Source organism: Erpetoichthys calabaricus, chromosome 2 (assembly GCF_900747795.2).
Source record: "Erpetoichthys calabaricus chromosome 2, fErpCal1.3, whole genome shotgun sequence".
NCBI lineage: Eukaryota > Metazoa > Chordata > Cladistia > Polypteriformes > Polypteridae > Erpetoichthys > Erpetoichthys calabaricus.
Genome location: NC_041395.2, coordinates 90,343,833 through 90,358,943, shown reverse-complemented (window position 1 = coordinate 90,358,943; position 15,111 = coordinate 90,343,833). Strand labels below are relative to the sequence as shown.

General features: G+C 38.3%; 2 protein-coding genes across 3 annotated transcripts in view; both read left to right on the top strand.

The window, feature by feature from the left end:
• The window catches only part of LOC114642738 (uncharacterized), a 93,683-nt gene that overhangs the window by 42,034 nt on the left and 36,538 nt on the right, over nt 1-15,111 (top strand). The window lies entirely within an intron of this gene.
• The window catches only part of LOC127526704 (uncharacterized), a 29,745-nt gene that overhangs the window by 1,089 nt on the left and 13,545 nt on the right, over nt 1-15,111 (top strand). The window contains exon 2 of the mRNA XM_051922973.1: nt 13,522-13,839. Coding sequence (XP_051778933.1) covers nt 13,522-13,839 — 318 coding nt within the window. The remainder of the gene's footprint in view (nt 1-13,521; nt 13,840-15,111) is intronic.

The following is a 15,111-nucleotide window of genomic DNA, read 5'->3' as shown; positions in this document are numbered from 1 at the left end:
AATTATTTCAGATTTTCTAGAGTAGCAGCATGCTTTACCCATAGCAACTGTTTTTGTGCTTTTACTTATTCATTACTCTAACGCGATAGATCAATGGGTATCAAATACGTCTTCTGGAATTTTAGGAGATTTATTCACGATTTAATGAATAACAGCATTTCTCAAGAGAATTTACCTCATGAGCCTCGACTGCCGCAGTGTGTGCACGCTCAATTTCTACTTAAATGGACGCATGCTTCATGCATGTGAATTAATGTAATAACCAAATGATATTAGTGTGTTAGTGTGTTATAGCAACTTGCAAGTGGGCCTGGGTGTGATTTTCTTTAAAAAGTTTTGTCTTTTAAGACAGCAGGCTAGATCTACAAGGTTCTGACCGTAAAACAGCTTTGATAATTCATTGCTTACCATAAAATAAAGTAGTAAAACGACGCAACTTTTATACAGTATTTTTTACAATTGCTCGCTCAAGAACATTCGACTAACGTCGTGAATGCAACTGTATTTTTTTTAAATATGACTTACGTACACTATAGCAAAAATTGGAAGAAAATTCCATTTACAATTTTTCATTGGCACTTCTGTATTGCGTGTGTGTGTTTTCTCACGCTACTTTAAATGGTTTCTAATTTCATCCTCGAAAGTGAATAGGCATTATCAAGCGTCTATCTATCTATCTATCTATCTATCTATCTATCTATCTATCTATCTATCTATCTATCTATCTATCTATCTATCTATCTATCTATCTATCTATCTATCGTTACTTATATTATACATGCATGTCAAAATCAAACAGACTTTGCGTCATGGCGCTAATCACATATTGAGCTATTGCCAAGAGTCCAGCATGATCACAGAAAAAGCACACCAAAATACTTAAATGCAATGTGATATTTTAACAGAATAGTCAGTGTTACGGTACAGTATTATTCGTGTGCGTCTGTTTCTACTGACTGTAGAAAATTGAAAGAAGAGAGCAAAGTGGAGCAGAGGAATCTGATCCTTTCAAAGTGCAGCTTCACTAATTATTATTAAGCCGTTTCGTAAGTAAAAGATCAGGCTGCGGTTTCCCGCTGAATACTGCGGTTTTTATTTGTTTGCTGCTTTTAGAATAAGTACATCCCTTGACATCATGTTGAAGAATTAAGAGTTTTCCCATTAAAGCAAGTAAGTAAGGTTTTTTTTTTTTTAAAGAATCAGGCCATCAGCGTTAATACCTGATTTATATGGACAATCTAATAAGATCAAAATTCTCTGTCTTCAGAATGCTTGCATACCTTATAAGTTATAACATTATTATTATTATGATTATTATGATTATTATTATGTCACATTCTTTTGTAGTTTTGAAAATGCAAGTGCTCCTTGCGTGCAGTTCGTAACAGTTACTCTGAAGAAGTATTCCTCAGTCTTTTTGATAATTCTATACAGTGTACTCTCACTGCCATTTGAATTAAATGTGTTGTATATTCTAATGGCCAATTTGGTTGTAAACTATTCTGCGATTTTTCAGGCTAAAACGGAAATTTCGCGGTAAGGTGGCTCTGCTCACTAATCGTGGGCTGGAGAGGGGCGACATGTTGCACGTTAGTTAACAATGCAAGGAAGAATTTTACTCTGTACACGTGACAATATGACCCTATAAAACTATAAATGCATTGTGGTTTCGATCAAAGTATTGCGTAATTATAACTATCATTATTATGACGTTAGATCAGACTGGTTAGAGAAGGTTGAAGGGACTTATTCTAGGGTAAATACTGTTCGCTGTACTTAAAATTATATTGTGCCTGTCTTTTATCTTTCGCACGTAGCATTAGATCACATAAATACATGTCTATAACTGCTTTAAATCTGATTGATCCATTCTCGGAAAGGTTTAATCCGCTGGGCTAACAGTGTGAACCGCCATACATTTTAATGACACGATTTTAAATGAGTTCGTAGTCCATCCATCCATCCATTTTCCAACCCGCTGAATCCGAACACAGGGTCACGGGGGTCTGCTGGAGCCAATCCCAGCCAACACAGGGCACAAGGCAGGAACCAATCCCGGGCAGGGTGCCAACCCACTGCAGGACACACACAAACACACCCACACACCAAGCATACACTAGAGCCAATTTAGAATCGCCAATCCACCTAACTTGCATGTCGTTGGACTGTGGGAGGAAACCGGAGCGCCCGGAGGAAACCCACGCAGACACGGGGAGAACATGCAAACTCCACTCCTCTTATAAATGTCTCGGTACCTGCATCAGTTATTAAATGTCTGTTAAAACTCACGTGGAAGAATAAACACAAGCACCTTGGTATACAATAAATTAAAGAATAAATCTTGGTAATACTTTAGAAGAGCGGCTCAGCTTCTCATACCCACTTATTGCATGTGTTACTTAATGCTTTTGTTAATTTCTTGCTATACACAACTACACAACTCCCTATTTTAATATTTTGTCATTTTATACCAAGAAACGAATTTCTCAAATTACTGAGAATACATCAGAGTACCCCCTAAGGCGATGTTTCTCAAACTTTTTGCTGTCGCGACCCATTTTTCCTAAGTTACGTGTCTTCGCGACCTACCGTTGTCCCCTTTGGTGAATCGATCTCGATCGACTGAGGTAGAAGGCCTCAAAGTTCCAATGTCAAACGAATGCCGAAACTCAAGCTGACTCTACCTTGGTTCGCGATCAACCCACAGTGATCAGCAAAAATCAGCGGGAACTTGAGACCCGCCGACGGCAGCCTGTGAACGAAAACTGGGCAGTTGAGACTCAGTGGTTGAGAAACATGTCCGAATCTTTTTATCTTAATAAAATAATAATAAAACATTTTATTGATTTAGCGCCTTTCCTATTCTCATGGCGCATAAACAAACCTTTTATCTTTTAATTTCTATAACGCTTTTTATATTTTCCGCTTCTGCCTTGAGAACACAACGCTCTACGTACATTTGTACATTGACATTTGTATTATTTCTGGAGTCCATTTTGTACACGCCATTACGATTTACATGAGTGTGCTTTGATTATCATGGGCTATTGTGTACATCATCTATATATATAAAATCCGTGTCCGTGTGTGGGTGTCTTCTGATGAAGTGCGCATGCGCGGGGCACAGTGCGATGCGCGATATTACTGTCAGAGAAAGTTAGAGGCGTTTTACGGAAATACAAACCAGTATTACTGCGAGAGGAAATTAAAGGTACACAATACAGTGACGCATACTACAGCCACATACAAGCCAGTATTACTGTCAGAGGAGATTAAAGGCATATTACCGACGCACATGCCTGTATTACCGCCAGAGAAAATTAAAGGTATATTACGGACGTACAAGCCAGCGGACGTACAAGACGGTATCCTTCAATAAGGGCGCGCACAAAAAGGCGAGCCTCAAAAAGGCGACCTCAATTGGGCGCAGCAAATAAAGGCGCGCGTAAATAAACATCTGCACCTTTGTTGCTGTTCACATATTCCAGAGCCATTTGAAATAAATTATCTATGAACGCCTTTATTCGCTGCGCTCAATTGAGGTCACCCTTTTGAAGCTCGCCTTTTTGTGCGCACCCTTATTGAACAGAGCCGTACAAGACAGTATTACTGTCACAGCAAATTAAACACACACAATACACGGCGGCAGCCCACGAAGAACGGTCAGCTCAGCAAGTAATCAACAAAAGAAAGGCTGAAAGAAAGAAAAATACGACCAACAAAAAGAATGAGGTCAAAGTCCCTTGCCATTTAATATAGACTGTTCCTACTAATGTTTATGCACTACTGTTCTAGCGCCCGTTATTGTAACGGGCTAAATGACTAGTATATTGATACTTATTTACAAACATTAGATAGATAGATAGATAGATAGATAGATAGATAGATAGATAGATAGATAGATAGATAGATAATTCCAAACTTTATTATTCCACATGACAATTTTGTGAGTTGTGAGGTTTTATCAAACTTAATTGCAAAATTATGCTGTTTTGCGTTTCTTTCATCCGATTTGTTGGTCAGTCACTCAGTAATATTATTTATCTGTCTTTTAAGAACTGATTGAGTTTCCCAATGAATGTACCAGAGGATAAGGTGGGTTTTTAACAGTAATTTAGTAGGTGATACCGCTGTTTAAAACCCGCCGAATGTCTAAAACATTGTGTAGATTAAATTTGCGTAAACTGTGCTCTTCCATATGAGGGGCCAAACAGGCCATAAATCATATATTTCTGTGTGTAATCTATTGGTTTACGTATCAACATTATTGCTTTATGGATGATTACTATCGGTTTGCGTGCATACTTAATTGGTTTGCGTGCGTATAATACTGGTTTCATTCATATGAACTATATTGGTTCGTGTCCGTATATTATCGGTTTGTGCGTGAACTATATCCGTTTGTATATGCATAGCACTGGTTTGCATATGAACTATATTGATTCGCGTGTGTATATCAGTGGTTCCAGTACGTTTGTTATTGGTTTGTGAGTGAACTGCATTGGTTTTCGGTTGTATGTTATCGGTTTGCGTATGAACTATATTGGCTTGCGTTCTGTGCCGGTCTAACGATGGATTTGTGTATGCACTATATTGGTTTCATGCACGTCTTATACTGGTTTCATGTGGGTAACATATCGGTTTTGCGCTTGAACTCTATTGGTTGTATGTGTGTTCCATGTCGGTTTCTCGTACGAAACATACTGGTTTGCGAACGAACACTATTGCAACTCTGTGTATGAACTATATCGGTTCTGCGTACGAACTATATTGGTTGTTCACGTGATCTTCAGTGAAAATGGGCGGGGCAAGAAACAGGAACTCAGGGGCCGGTAGTGTCATGGAGCATGTAGAGAAGCTGACAGGAGACAGATCTGGGTTTACTTTAAACAGTGCAGTATTTTTTTCCACACAATAGGTTTGGGAAAGGACTTGGTGGTAGTTATTACTATTTAATAGAATCTGCCATTGAGTGTGTAATGAACACAAAGCTGAAGTTAAGTACGTATTTGGTCGTCTTTTTATTCACTTCCAGCTACATGCTCGCTTGCAACCCGCGACTGTACTTTTTCACACAGCTTTTGCAAGCTAGTTACTTATTCTAAAGGCAAAATATTCTACATTTACGACTGACGCCTTTATCCAGTATAACATTTAGTTACTACTGGTTACATTTCTTATGCCCAGCGATCCCGAACCGTGCCGCCTAGACAGGTGAAGTGACATGCTCATGGTCACACAGTGTCACTATCAGGACTTTAACCGAGAAATGTAGGATTTAGAGGGCAAAGCCCTTACCACAATGCCCCAATGCTTGCACATCTGCAATGTGTATATTATTTGACATAATATAATCTTGTCCAGGACAGATTGCTTTGTTAAAGTTGAGTGTAACATTTTCAACCCGTTCAAGAGCTAAATCTGGGATATTTATTCTTTCAAATAACGTATCAGTTTGCAGATTAATGTACACGCTGTATAATATTTTGCCATGCACTTAACATTGAAGAAGAAGCTGGTTTGTGAATAAGTAGCTGACTACAAGCATATGTGTAGCTAGGAGTGAATAAAAAGCCACCTGAATGTGTACCTAACTTAAGTCCCGTGATCATTTCAGATGTTAAACGTTAATCATCACCAAGCCCTTTCACAAACATTAAGTGGCATACAAAAGTATTCAATCCCCTTGAAAGTCATAATTTTCTGCAAGACAAAAGATTTATACACATTTATTCATTCAGTATTTTTCTTATGCTGTGACAAAACATTTCCAAAGACAAAATAAACCATTTTCTGTAGACGTTTAACTGAAGAAGAAAAACTCCAAAGTTAATGTTTGCATAGGTATTTAAACCTCTGTGCTTTGGAAGATCCATCATTACACCAATGACAAATTAATTACAAAGGTGACAGTCGTTTAACAGTCATAATTAAACATGATGAGGTGCTACTTGTGAGTCCTTTCTGTCTCTCTGGATATAAACAGCCCCCTTTGTAAGGGCTGTAATCTTTGGTGGACAGTCACTGCAAAAATGAAAACAAAGGAGCATTCTACTGATGTGAGAAACAAAGTTATTGAAATGCACAAGACTGGGAATGACTATAAAAATATCAAAAGAGTTTGAATGTCCCATTGCGCACTGTTGCATTCATCACCAGAAAGTGGAAGGTTCGTCAAAGTACACAGACTCTGACTAGAACAGGCTGTCCCTCAAAACTCAACATCAGAGTGAGACATCAACTGGTGAGAGAGGCGACTAGAAATCCAACTGTCACTCTCAGACGTCTGCGATGATCTTTAGCTGGAGTAAAGGTGCTGGGGTCCACAATTTCAAGAGTTCTCCATAAAACAGGCTTCTATGGGAGGGTAGCATGAAAGAAGCCATTCCTTAAGAAGGTCCACATAAAATAATGTATGGTGTTTGCCACAAAGCATGAGAAAGACCCAGTTAAAATGTGGGAGAAGGTTTTATGGTCATATGAGACCAAAATAGAAGTTTTTGGACAGACGTAAGAGGTATGTGAAGTGTAACACTAACATTGCCCAGGCCTCAAGAAACAACATTCCTACAGTGGAATATGGTGGTGGCAGTCTCATGTTATGGGGATGTTTTTTAATGTGCTGGGTCTGAGAATCTTGTCAGAGTTGAAGGGACAATGGATGAACACATATACTGCACAATTTTGCAAGAGAACTTGTTCCAGTCTGCTATGAAAGCTCAGGAGAAGATTCATCTTTCAACATGATAATGACCCTAAGCATTAGACCAATGTGACACTGGGATAGCTCAAAAACAGAAAGGTGAATGTTTTGGAGAGGCCAAGTCAAAGCCCTAAGCTTAACCCTGTTGAGAATCTGTGGCACTGTTTGAAAACTGCTGTTCAGAGGTGCCATCTCACCAACATAGAGGGTCTCTAGAAATCCTGCCAAGAAGAAAGGGGCAGAATCACTCCTGAGCAGTGTGCAGAACTGGGGCCTTACAAAAGAACGAAGGCTGTTATGGCAGCAAAAGGGTTCTTGACCAAGTATGAATGTGTTGGGCTTGAATACTTAATGCAAACATCAACTTTGGAGTTTTTCTTCTTCAGTTAAATATCTACAGAAAATGGTTTATTTAGAAATGTATTGTTACAGCACAAGAGTTCACATTAAAAAGAATGAATAAATAAATGTGGAAAAATCTTTTGTCATACAGAAAATTAGGATGACTTTTAAAGTGATTGAATACTTTTGCATGTCACTGTTTGTTTCTGAAAGGGCTTGGTGGTTATTATTTTTAACAGTATTTTCCCGTAATTCTGAAATATTCACGGGGCTGACGTGAGGTGCACATTCTGCTGGCTTTTCATTCAATCCTAGCTACATCCAGTATATGCTTGCAGTCAGCTACTTATTCATACAGCTTTTGCACACCAGCTTCTTATTCTAACAGCATGGTAAAATATTCTACAGCATGTACATTAATCAGAATCATTACAAACTGATCAATTATTTGAAAAAATAAATATTCCACATTTTGGTTCTGCACAGGTCAAAAATGTTAAACACAACTTTCATTTAACAAAGGAATCTGTCTTGTCTCAAAACTGTGAAAATTAAGGTGGCTGAACGTGATTTAACACTTTACAGTGCCCATGATAGCACAGTAAATCATATTTATCAGATATTGGAGTGGAAATACGCAGGTACTCGTACCTGGCAGGGCAAAAATCGGCTGCATCTTAAAAAACGCATATGCCTTGTCACAAAACTGTGAAAGGTAAGGTGGCCCAATATGATGTAACTCACATATACTGGTCCTAAATATGGAACATTTAGCTTTTCAAAGAATGGACACGATCATATCATGTCAAATAATATACACGTTGCAGATGTGCAAGCAGTGGGGCATTGTGGTTAGGGCTTTGTCCTCTAAACCCTACATTTGTCGGTTCAAGTCCTGATAGTGACACTGTGTGACCATGAGCATGTCACTTCACCTGTCTAGGCGGCATGGTGCGGGATCGCTGGGCATAAGAAATGTAACCAGTAGTAAGTTACTAGTAACTAAATGTTATACTGGATAAAGGCGTCAGTCGTAAATGTAGAATATTTTGCCTTTAGAATAAGTAACTAGTTTGCAAAAGCTGTGTGAAAAAGTACAGTCGCGGGTTGCAAGCGAGCATGTAGCTGGAAGTGAATAAAAAGACGACCAAATACGTACTTAACTTCAGCTTTGTGTTCATTACACACTCAATGGCTGATTCTATTAAATAGTAATAATTACCACCAAGTCCTTTCCCAAACCTATCGTGTGGAAAAAAATACGGCGCTGTTTAAAGTAAACCCAGATCCGTCTCCTGTCAGCTTCTCTACACGCTCCATGACACTACCGGCCCCTGAGTTCCTGTTTCTTGCCCCGCCCATTTCCACTAAAGATCATGTGAACAACCAATATAGTTCGCACGCAGAACCGATATAGTTCATACACAACATTCCAATAGTGTGCGTTCGCAAACCAGTATGTTTCATACGCAAAACCGATATAGTGCACACATAAATCCAGCATGTTACTTTCACAAAGCCGGCATAGTACGCACACATAAAACCGGTAGAAGACTGACAAGGACTCAATGTAGTGCATACACAAAACCAATAGCGTTCATATGCGAAACCGATATATTACCCACGTGAAACCAGTATAGTGCATATGAAAAACCAGTGCTATACGTAAGCAAACCAGTAGTATACGAACACAAACCAATATAGTTGATAAGCAAACCGATTGCATACGCACGCAAACCAATGCAATTCCCTCACAAACCGATAGCAAACGCACGTGAACCAGTAATAAAGTTCAATTCAATATAGTTCATATGCAAACCAGTGCTATGCATATACAAACGGATATAGTTCACGCACAAACCGATAATATACGGACACGAACCAATATGGTTCATATGAATGAAACCAGTATTGTTCGCACGCAAACCAATTAAGTATGCACGCAAACCGATAGTAATCATCCATAAACCAATAATGTTCATGCGTAAACCAATACTTTACGCACAAAAATATATGATTTTTGGCCTGTTTGGCCCCTCATACTTCCAGAGCCAGAGTCTTTCCTCGTCGCTAATGCTGTTGCAACAAGCTCCGCCCTCCCGCAACCTGAATTGGATCAAACGCTTTTCAGAGCGCAGGTGACGCTGCATGCACTTGATAGGATGGCTAGTGTGGCTAGGACGGTTGTGGCTAGTGGATATTACTTACTGTTCTCAAAAAAAATAAAAAATGAAAATGACCATAACCACATATTTAGATTTCCACAGAAGATTACAGTACACACTTTTAATGATGGTGCCATTATCTGTCAGTAAAGCTTTGACAAACGTGACACTGTCAAGTAGATATCTACAGGTGGAATTTCCCGTAACTAGTCTGCAGTTGAAAGAGAAAAAGGATTAGCGCACTCAGCCACTTCCTGGTCTGGCGTGGAATTATCCTCATTTGATCCCTTTAGCTGTCTCCCATGCACACATGTATGGCAACATATTAACTAGATTTACGGAATAACTTTCTAACCATGACACAGCCTATACACTTATAAAAATAAAGGATCTAAAATAGCATTTAAGTAGGTGGTGTGATTCCTAATGGAACCATTGCATGAGAAAGAACCCTTTAATTCTGGGAAGGGTTCTTTCCATGTGAAAGTGGTTATTTGGGTTCCAAAAGCTTCCTAATGTATGGACAAGATAGAAATCTTTAACGAATAGCAGGCTATCTTGTCTATTATAATAAAACCAGATCACAAAAAAGTAGGCTATGCAGCAGGATACTAACAAATGAAGAAAACCTGAATGTCACCTGTGTTATTGTACAGTATGTAGAAAGAGCAATTTTATAATAATGAACCTATTGGCATTTCACAATTCTGTTATCCATTCATGGTTATTCATACAGACTGTTACATATCTAAATGAATAAACTTTCTTTGTGGGAGCCTTCATGTGGAGGTTCTTTTGGAAACCCAAAATGGGTCCTCTATATAGTAGAATCGCTCTGATTAACCACTCTGACACCTTTATTTTATTTTATTTTATGTGAAAAAATAAGTTAACCTCATGCAAATTGACCATTTTGAAAAGGCAAAAGGTAGATCTGCATGCAAACAGTCCATACAGATAAAGGTGATAAACTTAAATAAAAACATATGGACAATTTGTCTTTTCAATTATTTATTCAACAAAAATAATCAACACATGTAATGGTCTATTTGGGGAAACTAGACCAAAAATAGACAAAACTGGTTCAATAGCTTCCATGGGGTGTATTTATTTTCTCACATGTATATTAGCAATATTTGTCACAGGGCCAGTTGATCAGACATCCAATTTAGGGAACACAAGGGACCAATTCACAGCTGCAAGTAAACTTAATTTTTTTTAGGAAAAATGTGTAAACGGGACAGATCAGGGAGTATTATCACGTAAGATGTTTGCAGTACATGTCAAAGAGCTTTCTACTGTTAGTTCTTTTTTTATTATTGATTTTATTTGAAGAAAATAAGATTCCATACAATCAAATCCAACTTATACAAAAAGGAAAATAACATTACATACAATCAAGATCAAACATTTTTATTTCTTTTTTATTTTATTTTATTAAAATCAGAAAACACTCTGTACATGCAAGTCAAATTTAACAAAACTGGTTTGAAGCAAATCGACCCCCACTCATGAGAAAGAGAGCTAGGTCAGCAGAGTAGCACTTTAATAATAGATAGATAGATAGATAATAGTAAAAATATGTAAATAAATAAAAAAATAAAAATAGAATAAAAAAAGAGGGGAGAGAATCCACTTCCTCCATTTAAATGCTTATTCTAAAATGTTATTTATCAGACCCTGACAGGTTTTGAAAATGTTTTGTACAGATCCTCTAAGTGAGAATTTGATTTTTTTTCCAATTTTAGATAATATATAACATCAGTTATCCACTGACCTAAAAGAGGTGAGTTAGGATTCTTCTATCTACACTAGCATATGATTTTTCAGTATATGTTATAATCTGCTAGTACTTTTCCAAAAAAAAGTATGAAAACGACAAATTAACAAAGTGGGTTTTTAACAGTTTTTTAAAATGTTCCTTGGTATTAGCCTCTTATATCTCTGTAGATAAAGTATTCCTTATTTGTGGTGTATATTAGCAAAATGAAATGTTAACAATTTTGTGGAGTTTTGAATAATGAGTAAACCAGTGTTTGATGATCTGATATTGCAATGTAAGGCCACATGCACTCCAAAATATAAGGAGAGACAAGAATGTTCAGAGCCTTACATGTGATTAACAATGCTTTTAAATCAATTCCAAAGGGCAAGAGCAACTAGTTGTGCAAAACTAAGACTGGTGAGATATAGTCAGATTTTCTGTTATTGTTTCAAATTCTTCCTGCTAAAGATTTATGATCAGATTTAGCTTTGGAAGTCCTGTGAGGAGTGCATTACAGAAATCTTGTCTGCACATATTACCATATCATTACTTATAGCAGATCATTTCAGGGTCATGGTTAGCTTTATTGTCTCATGTACAGAGTGTATTGAAAGTCTTACTTGCTTTTTTGAATACATCTAACCAAAACACATCATTGTTTTGGCTAGAACCCTGCAAAAGACCATTTTTTTTTCAGCAATGCACTACATTAACCATGTGTGGAGCTAGCAGTTGCGTAAAATTATTTTATTTTCTTGTAAGTAACAATAAGATATCATTTTATTGTAATATTGTACAGTATGGGACACCTGAAATAATGATGCCAGAGAGATATCTCAGGCTCTATTTGGGAGCCCATCTATGTGAAGATCTTTGGTTGTGCAGTGATTTAAAAATAAAAATAAACAAACAGTACTAATCAAATCAATCAATCAATCAAAAATCAAACAGCCTTTTATTGTCAATTCACTATATGTTCAGAACATACAGGAGAATCGAAATACTGCTTCTCTCTCGTCTTCATGGTACACTAAAATATAATATAAAAAAGAAAAGAAAAAAGTATAACATATAAGATAAATAACATTAGAATTTGTAAAGTAGACCTGTGTACAATGTGCAATAGTCAGTAGTGCAAAAGCCAATTACAGTAAAAAAATGAGAAGGTGCATTATAGAGTAGCTTATGAGATGTACAAAAAGACATACAGTTAGCAGCTGATGTAATATTGAGTCTTTATATAATACCAGCAGAGGTAGGGTGCTTGGTAGATAGTGACTCTTGTTACGGTCCAGGGGCAGGGGGCAAGGGGGAAGGGGGGAAGGTGGTGGACAGAGTTCAGCATCCTGACAGCTTGGTGGATAAAGCTGTTAGACAGTCTTGTGGAGCGGGCCCGGAGGCTCCAATACCTTTTCCCTGAGGGGAGGAGGCTAAAAAGGCAGTATAAGGGGTGGGAGGAGTCACCAGCAATGCTGACGGCTCTACGGGTGAGACAAGTGTGGAAAATGTCCTTGAGGGAGGGAAGTGGGGCACCAATGATCTTATCAGCCGCATCCACTATGCATGCAGGGGCTTCCTACAGGAGGCAGTGCAGCCACCATACCACACAGAGTTGCAGCTGGTGAGGATGCTCTCGATTGTGCCCCGGTAGAAATAGCATATGATGGGGGGTGGAACTTGTGCTCTCCTCAGTTTGCGTAGAAAGTAGAGATGGGTTTGAGCTTTCTTGGCCAGTGATGTGGTGTTATCTAACAAGGAGAGGTCCTCAGACATGTATGTCCCCAGGAACTTGGTGCTGCTCATCCTTTCCACAGCTGCACTGTTGATGGTCAGTGGGAGGTGCTGTGAATGACTTCTCCTGAAATCGACCATAATCTCTTTAGTCTTTTCCATGTTCAGGAAGAGATTCTTGTCTTTACACCACTGGACCAGATGGCTCACCTCGTTCCTGTAGTTGGCTTCATCATTTTTGGTGAAGAGGCCGACCATGGTTGTATTGTCTGCATACTTGACCAAGTGATTGGAACTGTAGATTGGTACACAGTCATGGGTCTGCAGGGTAAAGAGCAACGGGCTGAGTACACACCCATGTGGGGCCCCTGTGCTCAACATGATGATCTTAGAGGTGATATTGCCAGCCCATACATTTTGTGGTCTCCCTGTAAGGAAGTGCAACACCCAATTGCAGAGAGAGGTCTTGTGTCCCAAATGGCTGAGTTTTTGTATTAGCTGCTGGGGATTGATTGTGTTGAATGCTGAACTAAAATCTAAGAATAACATTCACACATAGGAGTTCTTTGAGTCCAGGTGGGTGAGGGCTGGATGGAGCAGCAGAAATGGCATCCTCTATGGACCTGTTTGACCTGTATGCAAACTGAAAAAGGTCACGGGAGGGGGGAAGAATGGACTTAATGCTCTGCATAACCAGCCACTCAAAGTATTTCATGATGATGGAAGTCAGTGCTTCTGATATCCTGGTGTTAACTTTTTCTTCTAAATAAATGTAATATGGTGTGTTAAATAATAATATTTATAATTATTTTCAGCTACAGCTTTTGGTTCATCTGTATTCCAGTACCCCTCTTCAGTTTCAGTGAATGTCGGAGCCAATGTGACCCTGCTCTGCAGTATTAAACAGTTTTCTGCTGAATGCTCCTCTGTTTGGTGGTTCAGGCTGCAGAAAACATCATCAGTGCCGACTCTTCTCAACACTAATACAAGGAAATATTTAAAAACGACTATGTCAAAGAATTGTTCCCTCACCATCTACAACCTAGAGGAGAGTGAGTCTAGTGCTTACTACTGTGCCCTTGTACAAGGGCTGGGTATCTACTTTGGTCCTGGGTCTCATGTGCTGGTATCAAGTGAGTAATGCATAACTGACAATAATGAAATGTAAAAAAGAGGAATCATTCTATTCCTATTCCTATTATTGATAGTGCATTGGTTCTGTTCCAATCATTGCCTTTGTGGAGCTGCCATATCCTAGGCTACAATTTTAAATCTTAGCCCCTCAACCCCATAGTTGAAATAAACAATAAGCAGGTTTACAAAATAGATGAATGTGTGAATTTTTCTAAAAAGATTTTTGTATATCTGCAAATCCCTAAAATAGTAGGATATATGTGAAGAATGAGAGAAAAAATGTTAAAATATAATTAACACAGGAGAAGCTCAGAATATATTTTTTTACTTTGGGTAGTCTATGTAATGAACTAAGGGGTCCTAAACACAAAAATTACTCAAAATGTTCACTGGAGGAGAGAAAACTGTTCGTCTACTAAAGAAAAGGGCAAACATAGAATCTTTATAAATAAAAAATATTTATTTTTTACAAAAATGCTCTGTTGCATAAACTAAGCTCCTAGGAGCTCAAGAAGCTGAAGGACTTGTTTGAGACAACAATGGCAATCCGTGGCAAACAATGTCTCAAAATGCAAATGCAAAGAATAGTCAAAAAATAGAACACAGTGGTGAAAATCCAGTAATTCATAAAAGCACAGAGAAATCACAAAGATACTCACCAGTGCCAGTGTATTCAATGAACTTCAAGGGACTGCATTTGTAGGTTTGAGGGTGGTCCCTTGATGGCAATGGGCAGTTGGCCCCACATCTTGGTGAACCACTATTAAAAAACACAATATAGACAAAAGATACAACGGAACTAAATAATCCACAATGTTAACATAAAATAACGAGCAAAATGGACATAAATGAGAAATTTGAACCTCAACCGGGGGTAAACCTGTCTGAAACATAACAGACTGAAATCCTTATAATTTTCAAAAAACTATTAACCAAGAGCTAGAATAATGACGGATTTCACTTCAAAATCCTTATGCTAAGCTATTGGGCTAAAATGAATTTTTGAAAGCAAACAACGCAACATTTTCAAACCTACTTGATCCAGTTTAGAATTACGGAGACCCAATGACTAACCCTGCTACTTTGTGAAGAAGGCAGAATGAGCAATGGGTAACTCACCAGGTCATTGCAAGGTCCACTCACACGCGCACACACACACTCACACTCCTGCACAGAGGTCAATTTAGATTTCCAACTAACCTTACTTACACATCTGGGAATGTGGGAGGAAGACTGGAGTACTCAGTGGAAATCTAACACAGACTTGGAGA